Raw genomic sequence first — 22,036 nt, 5'->3', positions numbered from 1 at the left:
GGTAAGGTCCTCAGTGGTGGAAACCTTCTGCAAAGTCCCATGACAGGGAGAACATTACATAGTGAAACTTTTCTGTTTCTTTTAAAGTCCTAGTCCCATTGGATTAGAGTGCCGCCCTTTTGGCCTCATTTAACCTTTAATTACCTACCAAAGGTCCCACTTCCAAATGCTGTAGATTAAGTTTTCACCTTCTTAAGACCACACAATGAGTATTAAATTCCAATGTGGGTTTTGTTGAGGACCTTGATGGCAATGAGATACCTAGAAGAGCCACATTCATACAGGCAGAAGATAGAATAGAGGCTACCATGAGCTGGGGGTAGGGGTGGGAGTGGGGGTGAGGAGAATGTGTACTTGTTTAACTGGGTACAGATTTTTCACTTTGGGATTATGAAAAACGTTCTAGAAATCTTGATAGCAGTGATAGTTGCATAACATTATGAAAGTATTGTCACTGACTTCTATGCTTGAGAATGGTTAAAATGGGGCAGGCAGTGTGGCACAGTGGGGTAATAAGCTGCTTCTTGGGATACCTTCTTTCCATATCAGAGCTCCAGTTGGAGTCCTGACTGCTCTGCTTCTAATGCAGCTTCCTGGTAATGTGTGCTGGAAGACTGCAGGTGATGACTCAAGGACTTGACTTCCTACTACCCACGGGGGAGACAGCTGGAGTTTCTGGCTCCTGATTTTGGCCTTGCCCAGCCCTGGCTATTGTGGGCATTTGAGTAGTAAACCAGTGATGGAAGAGCTCTCTCTGTCTCGCTACCTTTCAAATAAATAAAAATAAACATTTTTAAATGGTTGAAATGGTAAAAGTTTTCAGGTCTATTTTATCACAAAATATGTAGGAGAGGCTTCTCTTAAAATTAGAACCTCCGTCTTTGCTAGGGTATCTTTTATGAAAATGAAGACAGTGTTTAATGTGTAAATTGTTCCTTTAAGTTCCTTTCTGGCTGTGGCAGGCAACTGAATATTTAATCCCTGAAATAAATAAATGTGGGTACTTTATTTATTAGCCAACAGAAATACTCAAAAAAAATTGATTTACATGTTACCAAAGAAGGCTTTCTGGGTCTCAGTAGCAAATTCTGCATACTTAGATAAAATTATCCAATTCAGAAGTCTTTTTTTCCATACAAATAGGGATTAATAATTTATTTCTACTTAGTGTACTTACTGTTCATTTAATATTTATTTGTGCAATGTATATATTTTAGTAATACTAGTATTTTTCTATTTAGTGTTTACTTCTGCTTAATTTTCCTGCCCCAGGATGTGAGTGATCTTCAGTAACATTGACTTTGGTTTATGTGCTTATAATATTCAGGCATTTAAGCAGTGATTTTCAAACATTTTAGTAGGCAGATTCTCGTTTAACAATCTTACACTCTTAAGGTAAAGATTTTCTCTTTCTTGTAAGTTTAAGCCTTGGGGGAAAGTGTTACAACTTAATGATTTAGCTTCAAATAAAATTTAAAATCCAATGGCCCAGTCATACTGAAAACTTTTCAAGTGCTTAGTCACCATATGTGGCAAGTGGCTGCTGTATTGGCTAGTGCAGAAAACTCTTTTCGTCATTGAGGAAATTTTACTGGACTCTGCTGCCCTTTTTTTTTTTTTTTTTGACAGGCAGAGTGGACAGTGAGAGAAACAGAAAGAAAGGTCTTCTTTTTGCCGTTGGTTCACCTTCCAGTGGCCACTGCAGCCGGCACACTGCGCCGATCCGAAGGCAGGAACCAGGTGCTTCTCCTGGTCTCCCATGCAGGTGCAGGGCCCAAAGACTTGGGCCATCCTCCACTGCACTCCAGGGCCACAGCTGAGAGCTGGCCTGGAAGAGGGGCAACCGGGACAGAATCCGGCACCCCGACCGGGACTAGAACTCGGTGTGCGGAGGATTAGCCTATTGAGCTGTGGCACCGGCCAGACTCTGCTGCTTTAGATCATGGGCTTTCACTATTGGTATAATCTCAAGTAAGCCATTTCTTTTTTGTTGTCTTCTCAAAAAGATGGATAATATTAATACTATGGGGTTGTTACATGGATTACAACACATACTGTTGTGTTATTGAAAGTCTGATTACATTTCCTTAGAATTCCAGGTTCAGCATTAAAAACATTAATTTTTAAGACAGTAAATTGCATCAAATTGGGGTTTTACTATGTGCCTAGTGTATGAAACAATTGGTTTTTATGACATGCAAATGTTTTGTTTTCCTCTAGCGAGTTGAAGAATTTCTTAGCAAAGATATCAGTTATCTTATTTCAAATAAAAAGGAAGCTAAATTTGCTCAAACTTTGGGCCGAATATCTCCTGTACCAAGTCCAGAATCTGCATATACTGCAGAAACCACTTCTCCTCATCCCAGCCATGATGGAAGTTCATTTAAGTCTCCAGACACAGTAAGTCTCAAATATGCTTTGAAAGGCTGTCACCTATCAATACCAGACTGGCAACAGAGTTTATATAGATAGAGCAGTTATAAAGCCACAAGACTTTCTGATTGTCTTTGGGAAAGGTGATTTAAAAAAAAAAAAAATAGTGCTTGTGTATTTGTACCCTGATTTTTTTTTTTTTTTTTTTTTTGACAGGTAGAGTTATAGACAGTGAGAGACAGAGAAAGGTCTTCCTTCCGTTGGTTCACTCCCCAAATGGCCGCTACAGCCAGCGCTGCACCAATCCAGAGCCAGGTGCTTCTCCCTGGTCTCCCACGCGGGTGCAGGGATCCAAACACCTGAGCCATCCTCCACTGCCCTCCCAGGCCAAAGCAGAGAGCTGGACTGGAAGAGGAGCAGCCGGGACTAGAACCCAGTGCCCATATGGGATGCCGGCGCGTGGGCAGAGGATTAACCAAGTGAGCCATGGCACCAGCCCTGTACCCTGATTCTTAACATATACCTTGCATTTAAGGATGAATTATATTTTTTAGAGTAATCTACAACTAAAAGTTTAATAGCGCATCGTTCTTTTAAAGAATTATTATATATTATTTGTTGTGGTTTTCATGCTTTAGAAAGAATAGAATAATTGTTAGAAACTATATCATCTGTAAGACATAAAATCTGTATTATCTGACCCTTTGCATAAAAAGGGTACCAGCCTGTTTTAGAGTTTCTAACATGACATCCCAGCTATTCCACTGCCAAGAAGATACAGGGGTGGATAGAATACGATGGTTTAATAAAGTGTGGGAAGGGGAACAGGTTGAGAGATAAAATGTTAGGTTTATCTCATTTTTTTTTATATTGAAACATATTTAAATTCTCATTTTAAAAAATCCTCAATTGGGGTAACATTGTGGTGCAGCAGGTTAAACCACTACCTGTTATGCTACCATCCCATGTGAAATCTGGTTCAAGTCCTGGCTGCTCTGCTTTTGATCCAGCTCTCTGCTAGTGTGCCTGGGAAAGCAGTGGAATATGAGATAAACCTAACATTTTATATCTCGACCTTTTCCCTTCCCCACACTCTATTAAATCACCTTATTCTGTCCTTCCCTGTATCTTCTGATCCAGCTCTCTGCTAAAGCACCTGAGAAAGCAGTGGAATATAGCCTGAGTGTTTGGGCCCCTGCAAGCCCCATAGGAAACCCAGGAGTTCAAGGCTCCCAGCTTTGGCCTGGCTCAGCCCTGGCCCTTGCGACTGTTTAGGGGGTGAACCAGTGGATGGAAAAAGCTCACTCTTTGTATGTCTCTCCCTCTCTCTCTAATTCTGCATTTCAAATAAACCTTAAAAACCCTGTGGTCTAGTAGGTAAAGCCACTGTCTGCAGTGCCGGCATCCCATATGGGCCCTGGTTCAACTCCCAGCTGCTCCACTTCTGTTCCAGCTTCCTGCTAATTCGCCTGGGAAGGCAGTGGAGAATGGCCCAGGTCTTTGGGCCCCTGCACCTATGTGGGAAATCCAGAAGAAGCTCCTGGCTCCTGGCTTTGAACTAGCTCTACTCCGGCCATTGCTGCCATTTGGGGAATGAATCAATAAATGGAAGATCTCTCTCGATCTCTCTCTCTCTCTCTCGCTCTCTCTAACTCTGCCTTTCAAATAAATCTAAAGTAGGAAAATAAACCCTCATCTACTGTACCAATTTGAAAAGCAGAGAAAAGGAGAAGAAAACAGGCAGGAAAAATGACCTACAGAAGAAATTATAAAACATGATTCACAGAAGGAAAAAAAAATCAAAAGAAGAAACCAAGGAAGACTCATGCATGAATTTTTGGAGCAAGGAGACAGTACACAAGTGGTTTATTCCAAATTGATGTTCATTGCATTTCAACTGCTTTTCCTAGTATTTTATTTAAAAAATGAAATAACATGTAAAAACAATATATAAAATTATTTTTCTTAAATCTTCAATTAAATAGTAAACTAAAATATAAATCAACTAATTATGTAAAATTCTGGTGTGGCCTGGCTATTTTTCAAAACTGATCTGTTAGGTCTCTTTCAGTTGAATTGCTCAATCCAAAAAAACTTTTTAAATCTGAGATCTTGCCAAGGCCATGAAGAAATCACTTTTCACTGTATATGTATTGTATTGATAGCTATTAAGACTTTTACAAATAAAACATTACTTTAGCTATTTTACCTTTGTAACCTTTCTTCTACACTGAAACATTAGGTTATAACTTCATTTTTCTGGTCCTTTTATAGGTGTGTTTAAGCAGAGGAAAATTATTGGTTGAAAAAGCTATCAAGGACCATGTAAGTAAGAACTTTAAAAGTTCACACTGTACATTTTGTTATTAAAACTCATAGTGTATATTCTTGAAGCATTCTTTTCCTCATTTTTAATAGAAGAAACATGCATTTCAACCTGTATCTCATTTTACAATGTCCTTTTCATGAAGAAACATCCCCATCTTGTGGCCTTTTAAAATATTACTGGAAACTTGAAATTTGTCTTACAAATATGCATTAAATTGTTAAAAATGTGAGAATGTATTTTTAGTGGGATTGATTTTAGAAGTGTCAAAAGTAAGAACTTAATATCCTCTTTACTTTTGTGAAGTTGGTCTGTTATGAATTACCATCTCAGAGATAGTATGCTTCAAATAACTGATTTTTTTAACAGTTTAGCTCTCTTTAAAATAATAATTTCTTAGAAAAATTATCAAATTTTTTTTACAGGATTTTATTCCTTCAAATAGTATATTATCAAATGCCTTATCATGGGGAGTAAAGATTCTTCATATTGATGGTAAGGATTTTATAATTGTCTTTGGACAGTATTTGTTAACTCATTCTACCCCTCAGTTCCTGACATTACATAGTCAAAACTTTGATAGCAAGAGATATTTGTAATGGCAATTCATTCATCTCAATCTATTACAATTATGAAAAAACAAAACAGTGTTTTAACTCCAAGGCTAAAGTTGCTAATCTCAAATCTTTCTCTTTTTTTTTTTTTTTAATAAAGACATTAGATACTACATTGACCAAAAGAAAAAGGAGTTGTATTTATTCAAGAAATCAAGTGTTTCTGTAAAAGATGTGGTATGTTGTCTTCTTTAATTTTAAAAGTAATCAAGTTTGATTTTTTTATGTATGTATCTATAAATTTTTCTTGCCATACAAAGTATTATTGCCAGGATATACTAGGTATGATTTTGTGTTTTAATGTTTCTATTGTTCAAAAAACAGTTGCATGTCATTTATCTTGAGGATTATACTCAAGAGGTGAAAGTTGTTTTGGGATAATAGCATGGGCTTCTTTTTGTCTTTTTCATTTTTGGTTACTGCAGTTTTTAACAGATACTTCTGTTTATAGGAAAACACTGAAATTACCTTATTGCATTAGAAGATACTACTAATTCAAGTAATGTGCTGTTTTTTGGAATATATATCGGAAGTGTATTTCCTTTCAACTGCTCTGTTTGTTAATGTAACGTAGCCTTGCTGCACACACACATGCACATGCATACGTATATACACTTCACCACCACCCCTACCCCCACCACCCATAAGATAAGACTTGCTGTCCTAACTGTGAAATGTTTGTTACCCACACTGGGCAATGTGCTGCATTAGACCTGATGTTACCATATCTTCAATTTCTGCTTTTTCTCCTGGTTTCTTCTTTGAACCCGCTATACAAATCCAAGCATTTCCATTCTGTAAAACAAATAGAAAAAAACCTCCCTTAATTTCAATCCCTACCTAACTACATCTAATTTTTGTAATTCCTTTTATCCAAACTTCTTGTATCTCTCCTTTTATGCTTCTCACCTTTCAACCTACAAAGCATGAAACTCCTGATATATTTGCTATTCAATTTATATAAAACAAAGAGCCATCAGAGAGGTGGGATACCTAATTTGCTTTACAGTAAACCGGGAGCTCAGAAGGAGCTTGGACTCCAGGTCAGTTCCATTTCCAGCGACCCAACTCTTGGCTGGCAGAGGTGCCAGGACTCTCTGAAGGCTGACTTCTGTATCCATCTGAAGCCCTGGCTTTCCACATTGAAAACCAATGCCATTTGCGGTGCTGTGGCCTGTTGGGACTCCTTGATGGCAGATCACTGTGTAAAGCAGCCATTAATTGGCCTGTCACCTATCTTTCCATGGCTACCACTGCCCAGCTTGCTCCTTTTTTCTCCTGGTTTCTGGTAAAGGAGACCATGGAGGCAGTCTTTAAGAGGATGCAAGTCAAGGGGGTGCTCAATCCTATTCCTAATCTTTGGTGGCCTAAGCTAGAAATCTATAGTCATAGGTATGTTCTGATAGTGATTTTTCTGTGAGGTATCAATGCCCATGAAGAACGCTATGTCCTCACTTTGACATCAAACATGATGACCCCCTCATAAAATTTGAAGTCATTAGTGAAACTTTCTCTCCCTTCATTTGGTCTGAAAGGGAGATTTTTTACTGTGCCCATGGCAAAGTAAATCTAGCTGTGAAATCATAATTGAAGCTCTTATTTTGGCTTTGCTATTACAGAAAACTGTTAGCCATCCCTTTTATAAAGTCTAAAGATCAAACTGTACATCCTGGAGAGTCTTTCAGTATAGAGTCAGTTTCCCATCTTGAAGAGAATAGAGAAATGAGGGAACAAGTCAGCCTTCTCAGATCACTTATTGTCAATAACTTAATATCAAATGAAAACTTAGCAAGCAATTTTAACTGTTAAATAACAATTTATGAAAACATTTACCAAAGGTCCAGTGCCCTCTATAAATTTCAAGACAAGAGAACATGTATTTGGAAACATCGCTTAAATATCTAACACAAGTGTTAACTTGTTTGACCAGCAAACCCAAGTACAAACACTTTTAGTTTCTTTCTGCCAACAAATTTAAAACATCTGATACAGAGATTTATTTAGATCATGTGAACCAAAAACATTAATCTTTGATTAACTTAGCAGCTCAAATTTACGAGCAATCTATAATCCTATTAAAACAGAGCTCTTAATGAATTTTCCCATGTGGACATATAATATGTACACATGTATAACATAAAAGATAGAAGAGTAAAGCAGTTTCAATAAGTTTTTTAAAATCTTTAGCTTTTTTTTTTAATTACCATCAATCAGTTACAATTACTTCCTGTTCTTAGTAACCTAAATTAACCATACTTTATCTCTGTTGGAACCTGTAATCCATTATTGGCATTATGTGCTTAGAGAACTGTCCCAAAGTATTGAATACAACAGAGGTCAGAGAAAAAGAACTCCTTTGGAACCTAAGAGAGGACACATTCGACATAGAACCAACAATGTTTTAACCTCATTAATAGAAATCTAATTTTTTAGTGTTTAGAGAATACAGAGCTGTGGATGACAAAAGACTTTAAATAACAGTGTTTAAAATTATAAACTCATTAACTAACAGGAGGCTCTTGATTACTGCATATAGTATTTTTGAAAGCACCTGCAGGATTTTATTTTATTTTATTTTATTTTATTTTATTTTATTTTATTTTTTGATAGGCAGAGTGAACAGTGAGAGACAGAGAGAAAGGTCTTTGTTTTGCCATTGGTTCACCCTCCAATGGCTGCTGCAGCCGGCGCGCTGCGGCCGGTGCATCACACTGATCCAAAGCCAGGAGCCAGGTGCTTCTCCTGGGCTCCCTTGCGGATGCAGGGCCCAAGGTCTTGGGCCATCCTCCACTGCACTCCCGGGCCATAGCAGAGGGCTGGACTGGAAGAGGAGCAACTGAGACAGAATCCGGTGCCCCGACCAGGACTAGAACCCGGTGTGCTGGCGCCACAGGCGGAGGATTAGCTTATTAAGCTGCGGCACCGGCCACCTGTAGGATTTTATAAAACATTTAACCCCTTTAGGCCTCTGGGCCTTTCTCATTAAGGTAACTGTCATTCTGATAACAACACAACATCTTTAGATTTTGGTAACTTGGACATTTGTATCAGTAGCGTTTTACATTATCATAACCTAAAATTTAGCACCATTCACATCTTGACACTACCTTTAATATAATCCAAATAGCTTTATTGGTTGCTGTCTCTGCAAGATGAGACAGAAATCCTTTTTATATTTCCAAGGGCCCAACTGGAAATATCAAATCCAAGAAATTTGGAACTTTGATTTTTTGAATGGCTGTCAAAGGTGCCAAGAAGGTATAAAATATCTGGTTGAAACAGGATTCCTTAACATCATGACATAATGAAGACCATATTTGATCATTGTTACAAAGTGATTACTCATGCTTTAGAATGAAGATATAATCAAACAAACCATAACTTTTTTTTTTTTTTTTTTGTAAAGATTTATTTATTTAGTCTGGCGCCGTGGCTCAATAGGATAATCCTCTGCCTGTGGCAGCGGCACACCGGGTTCTAGTACCAGTCGGGGTGCTGAATTCTGTCCCGGTTGCCCCTCTTCCAGGCCAGCACTCTGCTGTGGCCCGGGAGTGCAGTGGAGGATGGCCCAAGTGCTTGGGTCCCTGCACCCATGTACGAGACCCAGAAGAAGCTCCTGGCTTCCATTCAACCCATCTCTGTCTATTGCAGCCATTTAGGGAGTGAACCAAAGGATGGAAGATCTTTCGCTCTGTCTCTCCCTCTCTCTCTCTAACTCTACCTCTCAAATAAATAATAAATATTAATTTTTGAATGATCATTGCTACTTTTCTTTGATTTAGTTGATTTTATAAGGCAAACTTTATTTCTTTTTCACAAAGTACTCCTCTGTGATATGCTACTTTTCCTATATGATTTTTTTAATCTTGAGGATACTGAGCAACTGAATTTGCTGTTTTTACTGTTTTTAAATTCAGTGTTTTTAAATTTTTTTAGGGGAAAAGAGTTGGTGTTTGCACACAAAAAACAAAAAGTAAGTATTTTTGAAATCTTTAAATGTATTTAGTTTGCTTTTAAAGAATAGAGGAAATTATACAAAGGTCTTCTAAAATCATGCAAACAACTCTTTAAATGATTTATTCATAAGTTTCTTAGGACTTTTTGAGTACATGGACCCTGCTGAAGAAGCGTATAACAACCTCCCATCCCCCTGCTTCTCAGAATAATATTTTTTAAGGAAAATATTTAGGGGGTGGGGGTTGGTGTTTTACTTAATGGTTGTTGGAATGCCTACCTCTGGATTCTGACTTAAGGTTGCTGCTGATGTAGACCTGGGGGTCAGTGGTGACGACTTGAGTGGTTGGGTTCCTGTCACCCATGTGGGAGACATATATTGAGTTCTTGGCACTGGGTGTCAGTCCATCCCATTCCTGGCCATTGCAGTCAGCTGGGTAATGAATTGACAAATGGGAGTGCTCTCACTCACTCTCTCTCTGCCTCTAAAATGTTTTAGTAAAAATTATTAGATTACCAAGAAAATCAGTTGTATTAGAATTCTGTTATCAAAGTAGGTTTTATTGTGAATTAGTGACGTACTTGCTTTTATTATCCATCAAAACAAGTTCTAATGATTCGAATTGTTACTTTAATTTTGAAATGATTAGCATAAATGATGCTTTCAGTGAAGTGCAATATATCAAAATTTCTTCTGTTTGCTTTGGTATCAAAGATATAGCTATTTAAAAGATAATTGTGATTTTTTTTTGCTTACAATTGGAGGAAATATTAAATTTCAGTTAGAGGAAAATGAAAATGCAGGGTTTTTCTTTTTTTCTCTTATTCCAGTTCATATTTGTTCTGACTTCTATTCACATACCCTGTGGGGATCCATTCAGTTTAACAATCTGGGAATATACATAGAGCTTCTATTATTTTTGGAAATGGAGTGATAATGGAAAATATCTCACCTGAGGCTTAAACTTTGAAATGAATACATAAGGTGTTTGGGAGCAGGGGAGGAGTTCATTGTCATGTAGTTTTGTTAAAAAAAAAAAAACACACGTGCAGACTTACAAGTGTTTAATATTTTCTGTTCTCAAGCAGGAAGACTCAAAAAGCCTTTTGTTAAAGTGGAAGATATGAGTCAGTAAGTATATAAGTTCGATCTGTATGATTCAAGTATAATATTAAAATAGAAATATCTCTTAACTAACCAAGCTGGCTCCATTAATGCTGTTAGATTCCTATAGTAAGATTTGTTATACTAATGTGCATGTGATGCACATTAAAATAGTATTAATTTATTTGAGCTCCAGGACTAATTTAGTGTCAGTATGTTGTAGCTATCTCTTTGAAATACCTGGTTTGAAACAATCTTTGAAACCAACTAATTTTTGAGTGCTTTACATTCTTTGGCTAAATTCAGTGTCAAATGATTTGAAACTACTACTTAAAGATTGCTCCTACTTTTACAGAAAAGAAATTAGTAGGTACAATTTGGAAAAACAAAATCTGAGGATAACATGGCAGTTTTCTAAAATTCACTGTAAAGTCTATAGCATAATTTTAATAAAATCTATAGATTAAAATGTAAATAAGTTTGGCTTGAGAAAATTTCGTTACTTTCCTTTTCCAGTTAATCATTTAGACATATTTGGGTAATATTCTTGGGTACTCACTGAGGTGACAAAGGTGTATTGAAATCTTTCTGGGAAATATGTTACCATGAAGAAAACCTGTAATTCAAAATTAGGGTTAGAGAAAATAGAAGGATAACAATGCATGCATTGGAAGACTTCACAAGATGTCAGTCAGTACTACCTTACGGTGATCTACAGATTCAGTCTTCATCAAAATCCAAGTTGTGTTTTTGCATAAATGGAAAAATCCATCATAAATTCAAATGAAATTTCAAGGAATCCTAAATCCCCAAAGCAGTCTTGGCAGAACAAAGTTGGAGGTCTCATACTTCCATGATTTCAAAACTTATACAAATCTGCAGTGCTAAGAACAGTTTGGTGCTGGCATTAGACAGAAATACAGACCAATGAAATAGAATTAGAGTCCGGAAATAAGCCATCATACATATGATCAAATGATTTTCAACAGAAATACACCTAGTGGAGAAAGAGCCATCTTTTCAACATATGGTATTGGGAAAACTAAATGTCCAGGTGCAAAAGGAAGTTGGACTCCTCTTATGCCATAAACAAAAATTAACTCAAGATTAACCAAAGACCTAAAATTATTAGAAGAAAACAAAGGATTGTTGACAATAGATCTGGCAATACTTTCTTAAATATAACGGTTAACACAGGCAACAAATGATGAATTAAGTTATACATTTCTGTGCATCAAAGAACAATACAGTAAAAATGCAACCCAAAGAATGGGAAAAAGTATTTTCCATTTCAAGCCTTGGCTGCTCCTCCTCTTCTCCTTCTCCCCCTCTCCCCCTCCTCTTTGTTTTTCCAAAAGAAACCTTTTATTTAAGGAATACAACTTTAGGAATACAACTTTAGGAATATAGTGGTTCTTCCCACCCACACTCCCACTGCTCCTCCTCCATACTTTCTCCCATTCCTACCCCCATTTCCCATTAAGATTCGTTTTCAATTAACTGTATACACAGAAGACCAGCACTATACTAAGTAAAGATTTCAATAATCTGTGCACACAGTTTGACAACCAGTTTTGCAGTTAACCGTCATAATAAAACTCATTGTGGACAGAGGTCCTGCATGGTAAGTTAGTACACAGTGACTCCTGTTGTTAATCTAACAACACTCTTATGTATGATGTCAGTGACCACCCAAGGCTTTTGACATGAGCTATCTAGGCTTTGGAAGCCTTTTGAATCCACAGTCTCCATCAGTATTTAGACAAGGCCATAAGCAAAGTAGAAGCTCTCTTCTCCCTTAGAGAAAAGTGCATCCTTCTTTGATGGCCATGTCTTTCTGTTGGGGTCTCACTCGCAGAGATCCTTCATGCAGAACATTTTTTGCCACAGTGTCTTGGCTTTCGATGCCTGAGATGCTCTCATGGGCTTTTCAGCCAGACCAGGATGCCTTAAGGGCTATTTTGAAGTCAGAGTGCTACTTAAAGTGATTGTCATTTGATGAGTCTGCTGTGTGGACTGCTTCCCATGTTGGAACATTTTTATTTTATTTTTTTAAGATTTTATTTGAGAGGCAGAGTTACAGACAGTGGGAGGGAAAGACAGAGAGAAAGGTCTTCCTTCTGTTGGTTCATTCCCCAGATGGCCACAACAGCCAGAGCTGTGCCAGTCCGAAGCCAGGAGCCAGCAGCCTCCTCCAGTTCTCCCATGTGGGTGCAGGGGCCCAAGGACTTGGGCCGTCTTCTACTGCCTTCCCAGGCCATAGCAGAGAGCTGGATTGGAAGAGGAGCAGTTGGGACTAGAACTAGCGCCCATATGGGATGCCAGCGCTGCAGGCGGAGGATCAACCCACTGTGCCATGGGGCCGGTGCATTTTCTCTTTTTAAATTCTACTTATTATTACATTTGATTTTATTTATATGATCCCTTCAACAGTTAATCCTATCTATATGTTCACTTGAACACTTCATATGATCACTTGAACGCTTAAGATGGCATTTTTACCACCCAGCTTAATGGTTTTTGGGGTCCCATGACACATTTTTAAACTGTACTCTTAGAAGTAAGTCCGTAGGACTGTATGCAGAACTCTACAACTTTAGTTATAAACTTCCTCTTCCTTTCTCATTACCGTTCTTAATTTTTACTGAGATGTTTTCAGTTGACTTTATACACATATGATTAACTCTGTTAAGTAAAGACTTCAACAAATAGTATGAAGAAAAAAAAAAACTTCCTCAGCAGACAAGGCAAGGGCTATTCAAGTCACTGCTTCTCGAAGTGTCAGTTTCACTTCTACAGATTTCCGTTGAGTGGCTGCTCCACTTCTGATTCAGCTCCCTGTTGCTGGTGTATCTGGGAAGGCAGTGGAAGATGGCCCAACTGCTTGGGCCCTTGACATTCACATGGGAGACCTGGATAGGGTTGTAAGTTCCAGGTTCTAGCTGGAGCTGTTGAAGCCATTTGGGCAGTAAACCAGTGGATGGATGATCTCTCTTTCCTCCGTCACTGTACCTTTCAAATGAATGAAATGTTTAAAAAAAAAAAAAATGGTGAAACACTGAATAGACATTCCTATGAGGATGGTATATGAGTTCAAATGGACAACATACAATGAAAAGATAGCCAGCCTTATTAATCATTAGGGAAATGCAAATCTCAACCACAGTGAGATACCACTTACCCATTTGGATGGCTGGCATAAAAAAATAAAAAATACAACCAAAGGTGGAAGCAACCCAAGTCTTATCAACAGTTGGGTGGATAAATACAGTGTATGGGATATGTATAAATATTCAATGGAATGTTACTCAGACTTAAAAAAGAATGGGATTCTGACAAATGCCACAACGTGAATGAACCTTGAAGTCATGTGTGGAGAATAAGAGGAAAGATACTGTATGATTCCATGTATATGAAGTACCTGGAATAGTTGTATTCGTAAGCACGGGAGGTAGAATGGTGGTTGTCAAGGGCTGGAAGAAAGGAGGAATGAGGAGCTTTTTCTTTATTGTGTGCAGGGTTTCAGTTTTTGCAATATGAGGAGAGCTATAGAGAAGGACAGTGGTAGTGATGGTTACGCAGCACTGAGAATACTTAATGCAACTGCACTATTCACTTAAAAATAGCTAAGATAAGTAAATTTATGATACATGTATTTTACAATTTAAAGATTGTTTTTAAATGATAAAGATTAGTTGTAGAAATTTGTCCTTTGAAGGGAAGCTTAGCCAATGTCTATTGTTTCAGACTCCAAATGTGATTTTTAAATGTTAGACTTTAAAGCTTGTTTTTGTTTATCCTAGGGAATCATATATTTGTCTTTTTATTCTTTTAGACTTTATAGGCCATTTTATCTTCAGCTGACCATTATGCCTTGCATAAACTATTCTATTCAGAAACCCTACAGTCCATTTGATATAGATAAATCATCTACCATCCAAAAACAAACTCAGGTTAAGCTAAGGTTGGTTTGAATTTTTTAATATTTTTTAGGAATACTATTTCTGATATCTCAAGCAATTTTTACTTTATAAATGATCATTTGTAATAGCTAATTTTATACAATGGTGGGTTTGTGTGTGTTTCTTATTACTACTCCAGTTATTTTTCCACCTGTATATTTTAGTAGCCCTTCGCTAGATTTGAATTGTGATCTGTTTTAAGCGTATCATATTTGGTTGCAGTGGAGGGCCTTAAAATGTTTGCAGATAATAAAAATGTAATGATCTGAAATATTCTTCAGATTATCCATTGCATCCATAGCTTCCTTTTTAATTGCACAAAATAAAATGCAATTATTGGATGGGTATTTGGCATAGTAGTTAAGACACTACTTGGGATGCCCACATCCCATATTGGAGTTCCTGTGTTCAAGTTCTAGATACACTTCCAATCCAGGTTCCTGTTCATGTGCACTATGGGGAACAGCAGGTGATAACTGAATGATGTGGGTCCCTGCAGTCCCCATATGGGAGACCCAGATGAGTTCTGGGCTCCTGGCTTTAGTTTGGCCCAGCCTTGGCTATTGCAGGCATTTGGGCAGTGAGCAGTAGGTAGAAGATCTATTTTTGACAAATAAAATGAAAATAAATTAATTTTTAAAATGTAGTTAAAAGTATTGGGTGATATGACAGATTCTGTGTATGATAGAACAATTTTTTAAAAAATGTTTATTAGGTTCAGCAGTTAATTATTTTTCCATGTATTTCTATCATCAGAGTCCAAACAGATGCTGATAAATATGGTGGAACACCAGTTCAATTCCAGTTGAAAGAGAAGAAAAAAAAAGGATATTGTGAATGTTGTTTGAAGAAATATGAAGATCTTGAAACTGTAAATGTGATTTTATATTTAGGGGATTAATTTTTCTAAAACTATGAGTAATATTTGCTGTTTAAATGTTATCTTATTCTTCCAGTGGTGGTTTATAACTTGTTAATTATAAGTATCATGTATTTCCTTTTTTTTTTTTTTTTTTTTTTTTTTTGACAGAGTGGACAGTGAGAGAGAGACAAAGAGAGAAAGGTCTTCCTTTTGATGTTGGTTCACCCTCCAATGGCCGCTGTGGCCGGTGCGCTGCGGCCGCCGCAGTGCGCTGATCCAAAGGCAGGAGCCAGGTGCTTCTCCTGGTCTCCGATGGAGTGCGGGGCCCCAGCACCTGGGCCATCCTCCACTGCACTCCCTGGCCACAGCAGAGAGCTGGCCTGGAAGAGGGGCAACCGGGACAGAATCCAGTGCCCCGACCGGGACTAGAACCCTGTGTGCCAGCGCTGCAAAGTGGAGGATTAGCCTAGTGAGCCACGGCACCGGCCCCATATATTTCCTTTCGATGGAAATATCTCAAATTTTAAGAACCTAAAGGGGGGGAATAGTATTGGAAAGTCATTTTCATCCATTCAACAAATACTTATTGAGCACCTACTATATTCTAATCGCTGATGTGGGTGAATAGCATTGAACAAGAGAGACCAAGTGCCTACCTTTATGGAGATTACATTCTGTAGGTCCACCTGGAATTTATTTGGCAATTATTTTTTGAGTACTGGAGCTAAAGCAAACAAAAACAAGGTAGACATTTCCTACTCTTGCACATTTTATGTTATGGCAGAGAAAATAGATGTAAAACACATAGTTGTAAGTGCAATGAGTATCACAAAAAGTAAAATACAAAGACACAGTAGTAATAAATAATGAGGTTATTTAACCTAAAGTAAGTGATAGATGGTCCATCTGAGAAAATGACATTTAATCAAGATTTAAAGGATAAATATGAAGAATTAATTGGAAATGGAGAGGAACTGCATATAAATTGGAGACTGTTTTACTTTAATAAATGATTTTTTGCCAGAATTTGAATAAACCAAATCTGAACTTAGAGGTTTAATATTTCTTTTTAAATTATATTTCCTTTTTTAATAGTACTGAACATATAATCACATTTTTCCATGAACTTTTTGAAGTACTCCCATGTATAATTTCTACTTGGTAAATTTTGCAATTAAGAGGGAATGCATATGTATTCCAAGATGCATTGTTTTTTAAGGTCAGTGGAGAATTTAATTTTTTGATAGACAGTGAAGTTATCAAATTTTAAAGTCAAGTGAAACTAGGGAGATGGAAAGAAGGTTCTTCCTTGGTCATCACAGTATAAGCCTCTAGGTGGAACTTCCTGATCAGTTGACAAATACTGGAATTAGCCTGGATATTCCACATATTCAGATAGAACGTTGTGTACTGTGAGTTGTATTCCAGTACCCATAACCTTGTTTACTTTGTGTTCAACCACTCTTAAGATTGAGAATAGCTGCTCTGTACTCTGAAGTTGTGCTCTTCTGTTTGTTCATTCTCAGATGTTCTCTTCACTTACAAGTGTTGGTTCTTTATACTTCACAACATAATGTTCATCTGTTCATTAAACCTGCATTCTAGAATCTTAAGTATTTTGGATTCTTAGTTGTTAATTTATAGTGTTTTACTCATTCAGTACTCTATAGAAGCCATACCTTATTGATATTTATCATAGTAAAGGGAAAAGTGTTTTCTAAAAATGCTAGCATACACTAAATATTAAGAGTTACTGTCATTTTGTCTGTATTTTCTTTTTCTGATACAACTTTCTCTTTTCAGTTTCATTGTAACTATAAATTAGTACTGTTCTTACTGAAAGATGGAAAACAGAAAGTAGTTTAGTGGTTTCTGAGAACTTTTAACATCTTCTTCTTATTCTTTGGAATAATTATTGGAAATTTAATTTTAGGGGCATGAAAATGTTTGAAAGCCTGAATCAAAAAGGGGGCATCTCTTTATTTAGAAATATAATTTAATGACATGTTTTTTACTTTTGTTTTAGCATCTCCTAAGTGAGCAACACAGAAGCTTTGCACAGAGTAATCACTATCAAGTTGTTGATGATATCATATCCAAGTTAGTTTTTGATTTTATGGAATATGAAAGGGACACGCCTAAAAAAAAGAGGTAATTTAAATCCTACTAGAATATTAAACTGTTTGATTAACCTGAAAATAATTCCAAAGTTTGCCTCTTTTTGGAATTTCTACTTTGAGAATGTGCATATGGTCAATAACTAATAACTTCCCTTCTCTCCTCCCCCTGCTACCTAACGTGCTTACAGCAGGTTATTTATAGTCTCCTTCTTGACACTGGCATTTAAAAGAAGGTTGGTAAAATTTTTTTCTGAAGAGCCAGCTGTTTTTAAGGTCAGAGCCAGCATCGTGACAACAGGTAGTTGCCGCCTATGATGGCAGCATCCCATATGGGTGCTGGTTTTTTTGCTGCCTGCTTCACTTCCCATCCAGCTCCCTGCTAATGGCCTGGGAAACACAGCAGAAGATGGTCCAAGTGTTTGGGCCTCTGCCATCAGGTGGAATACCCAGATGGAGTTCCAGGGTCCTGACTTCAGCCTGGCTCAGCCCTGGCTGTTGTCATTTGGGGAGTGAACCAGCAGATGGAAGATATCTCTCTCTCTCTCTCTCAATCTCTCAATCTCTCAATCTCCCTGTCTCTGTAACTCTGGCTTTCAAATCAATAAATAAATCTTTAAAAATAAAATATAATGTTATGTGAACCATAAGATCTTTGTTAAATATTCAGCTTTTATGCCACAATGGGTGTAGCTGTGTTGCAGTAAAACTTTATTTAGAAAATAGACTGAAGGCTAGATTTTCCCACAGTTTGAATAGTTTGCTTACTCTTAGTCTAGAACAATAAAGTTTACCTTCTATTTATAAGAGGCTTGAAACTTTTAATTAATTTTAAGGGATTTTAAGGAACCTTCTTTAACCTTCCTCTATGAAGCCTTATTTTTTACTTTCACTAAATAATACACTCTCTTTGCTGGTAATTACTAAAGGTACCAACAGGATTTTTTTTTAATTATTTTTTAAATTTTTTAAGAAAGCTTTTATTTAATGAATACAAATTTCATAGGTACAGCTTTAGGAATATAGTGGTTCTTCCCCCTATACCCACCCTCCCACCCCCACTCCAATCCCACCTCCTGCTCCCTCTCCCATCCCATTCTTAATTAGTATTCATTTTTTAATTAACTTTATATACAGAAGACCAACTCTATTCTAAGATTTCCAGTTTGCACCCACACAAACACACAAAGTATGAAGTACTGTTTGAAAACAAGTTTTGTAGTTAATTCTCATAGTACAACTCATTAAGGACAGAGGTCCTACATGGAGAGTAAGTGCACAGTGATTCCCAACAGGACTTTTAACTGAAAATACAGTTTAGTCAATGTACAATGACTACATACTGATTAAGGAAAATGGTCCTAATTAGATTATTATTGAGATTAAAGGGTGATGCTCACTAAATGGATACCCCTGTACCTAGAGTTAGTGATGATTCAATAAGTTATTCTGTCTTTAGATCTATTTTAGACTAATGGTATTTATTTTGATTTATAAAGATACTTATATTAATTTTGACTTCCTGCAGCCTCCCTACACCCCGTTAAAGATTTATTTGAAAGCTGGCAGAGTTAGAGAGGGAGAGACAGAGAGAAGGATCCTTCATCCACTGGTTCACTCCTCAGATGACTGCAATGGCTAGGGCTGGGCCAGGCCAGAGTCAGGAGCTTCATTGGGTCTCCCACATGGGTAGCAGGAGCTGAAGAACCTAAGACATCTTCTGGTGCTTTCTCAGGCCATTAGCAGGGAGCTGGATCAGAAGTGGAGCAGCTGGGACCCAAATCAGGAACCATTCTGATTGAAGGGGCAGACAAAATTGTATTACATTTATCATTATTATTTGTGTTATATATAACATAAAACATAGTTGGTGAGCTGTTAACTTCTGTATTTGTATAGATTGTTTCATAAAACGACCATCACAAGGATATCAAGACACTATAAAGAAAAGGGTTTCAGGTTAAATATGTGCCATCTTTAGAAGTATAAACATTTTAAGTTCTCATTTTATTCTTAAATAATAAGTATTTTCTACCTTTGATTTCTCAATAAATACTCAATTTTCCACAATGCTAAATAAGAAGAGTAAAATATTCATTAATACAAATCAAAAGTACAGAAGTAAAGAAATTTTTCAGAATCATGAGAGCAAAATTAAGAGCAGGCCCAAATTCATTTACTATCATTTTTCTTGACTGTACATGATTAAACTAGTTTTAAGCACCCAGTTCAGGATATTTGATAACTTTGGGGTGGAGAGTGAAGAATGTGGAAAAGAGTGAGAAGAATTTTCAGCTGTATCTGTAAAGTCTTGATTACTTTAAAAACATCTTAAAAATAAATTAGACAAAATGTTGAGTTCTGTGCTTTTGTGATATTTTCTAAGTTAGGTAGGTTTCTTAAATAGTTTTAAGATATTTTTGCTAATTCTGTTTCTAACAAGATTTTGTTTTGATAGCAAATATTTTAATTTTTTTTCTACAAAGAATAAAATACAGTATTGGATCCTTTTCTCCTGTTTCTGCTAATATCCTGAAAAAGACTCAACCAAAGCAAAAGCTACAATTGCAGCATATTTCTCAGAAAGACTTGAGAGAGAGTAAGATACAGGTGATGGAGCAGAATTTCCTGTGTGAAGAAACTCAGGAACCTGAACAAAAGCTTGTGTTGATTTCAGAACCCATCCACAGCGCTTCAAATGAACTGAGAGAACTCAATGAAAAAATGAGTCCTATGTTAAATACAGCTGAAAATGATACAAAACAAAATTTTACACAGCTACCTCCACATAAAAATAAACAGGAATTCATTCTTGACATTTCTGATACTAAATTAAGTAAAAACGACTTAGAAGAGCTAGGGGTAGATCACTGTCCTTGTAGGCTACAGACTTCTATACAAGTTTCTGTTTTCAGTGCAAATAGTGCTGCTCAACCAAAACAGAACTCAGATACTGTGAATTTTCCAACAAAGAATCTGAAGGAAAAGGAACTTCATTCATTACTTGGTCACAGTTCTGATCTGAGAACAATCAACAGTTCACAAGAGCACCTAACAGTTCAGGCAAAGACTCAATCCCCTCATCCTGGTGAAGAACCCAGTGAATGTGACATCAAAAATGTGGATAGTTTACGTTCTTGTAAAATACGTCGAAAAGTGAAAATGTTATTAGGACGAAATAAAAAAGAAAATCTGGAGCCAAATGCTGAATTGGATAAGAAGAGAACTGAATTTCTTATTACACAAGAAGAAAACAGAATCTGTAGTTCACCAGTACAGTCTCTACTGGACTTATTTCAGACTAGTGAGGAGAAGTCAGAATTTATGGGTTTCACAAGTTATACTGAAAACAGTGGTGTATGTGATGTTTTAGATATTTGGGAAGAGGAAAATTCTAATAATCTGTTGTCGATGTTTTTTTCTTCCCCCTCAAATTCTACATTTACTGGCTTTTAGACTTTAAAGGATGTGTATTTTTCGAAAGTCACATAGATCAAATTCTTGAAATCTATTTTAGAAATATATATAAAAATTCTTAGGAGTTTTTGGCTACCTTTGTTTACAGAACCAAATGTAAATATTAATAAAGGTGATGTTTCCAATTTTCTACAGAATTTAATATATTAGGAAAATTATAAACTTTTCACTTTGTCATATTTTACTGTGTTCATAATTATTTTGTGAGAATTATAATGAAAAATATAGTTTGCTGTATGCCACTAAAATTTGAGTTTGAGAATATTAAAAATGTATCAACATAAATTTGGATATTTTAAGTTACACTTATTGTCCATTACAATAGATTCTTATGATAACATGGCATTATTAAAAATCTGCAAATTAAAAACATTTCATGGAAAAGGAAAAGATGTGTTAATTTCTGTTAGAATTTTGGACGTCATTGTGACTCAGTTGGGTCAGGTTAGTGTTTTGTAACTGACAGATTATCTGTAGGGTAAATAGAAGCCATGAAGGAAAAACTTAACCAGCTGCAATGTGGACTATAGCTCTTGTGCTATTCTTAATTATTTACCTTTGGAAATAACTTTGAGAGTAGTGACTCATTATGCTTCTTCTAACTTAGTGTTGAGAGAAAAAGGATGGTATTGAATTGCAGATAGAGTTTTGAAATCTGTATCAGAATTGCTTTGCTCTACCACTTGCCTGTACAATATTTTGGAATAAATACACATATAACAGCAATTTATCTTTTTATCAGAAGATAGAAGGCAATAACAGTGGCATTTTTTCATGGTAGAAAATTGGTGCCATTGAATATCACATGAATACATTGTCACTAAAAATTAACTTTAGTTAACAGTTGTAAATTTTTGAAATCGTATATGGCTCCCAATATAGAATTAGTTGCATACTTTCTTATACATGGAAAGAGCATTTCCATTTCTTTCAGTACACTTGTATTATGTTAACCATTGCAGGTTACCAGTGAGAATACTGGCTTTTCAACAACTTGATTATTCTTACCAGTTCCTTAGGTAGGATCAATGAAAGAGTCTACAGTGCATATAAGCAAAGCTTGTTTTAGTTGTAGATCACTATTGTAGCATTTTCTGTCACAAATGAACATGTGTATCTCTGAATTGATGTCAAGTTTTATAGAGAGTGTTCTAAAAATCTAGAAACTTAGAAAATAATTTGAAGGGTTTTTTCCTTAAGTTAATATCTGTATGTCCCCCAAATCCAGAATAATTAAAAGGTAAAC

General features: G+C 36.4%; 1 protein-coding gene across 2 annotated transcripts in view; it reads left to right on the top strand.

Moving 5' to 3' along the window:
* The window catches only part of DBF4 (DBF4-CDC7 kinase regulatory subunit), a 28,986-nt gene extending 7,806 nt beyond the window's left edge, over window positions 1-21,180 (top strand). The window contains exons 3-12 of one of the 2 annotated variants that reach the window (XM_051853365.2): window positions 2,221-2,400; window positions 4,648-4,698; window positions 5,125-5,194; window positions 5,414-5,490; window positions 9,250-9,286; window positions 10,357-10,399; window positions 14,208-14,336; window positions 15,091-15,205; window positions 17,223-17,347; window positions 19,800-21,180. In XM_051853365.2, coding sequence (XP_051709325.2) covers window positions 2,221-2,400; window positions 4,648-4,698; window positions 5,125-5,194; window positions 5,414-5,490; window positions 9,250-9,286; window positions 10,357-10,399; window positions 14,208-14,336; window positions 15,091-15,205; window positions 17,223-17,347; window positions 19,800-20,769 — 1,797 coding nt within the window. In that variant the 3' untranslated portion in view covers window positions 20,770-21,180. Of the gene's footprint in view, window positions 1-2,220; window positions 2,401-4,647; window positions 4,699-5,124; window positions 5,195-5,413; window positions 5,491-9,249; window positions 9,287-10,353; window positions 10,400-14,207; window positions 14,337-15,090; window positions 15,206-17,222; window positions 17,348-19,799 lie in introns of both variants that reach the window. The other variant, XM_051853364.2, reaches the window with a different exon arrangement.
* The last annotated feature ends 856 nt before the right edge of the window (window positions 21,181-22,036 follow it).

The sequence above is a fragment of the Oryctolagus cuniculus genome, chromosome 16, assembly GCF_964237555.1.
Source record: "Oryctolagus cuniculus chromosome 16, mOryCun1.1, whole genome shotgun sequence".
NCBI classification, from domain to species: Eukaryota; Metazoa; Chordata; class Mammalia; order Lagomorpha; family Leporidae; genus Oryctolagus; species Oryctolagus cuniculus.
This window is presented reverse-complemented; position numbering and strand designations above follow the sequence as displayed.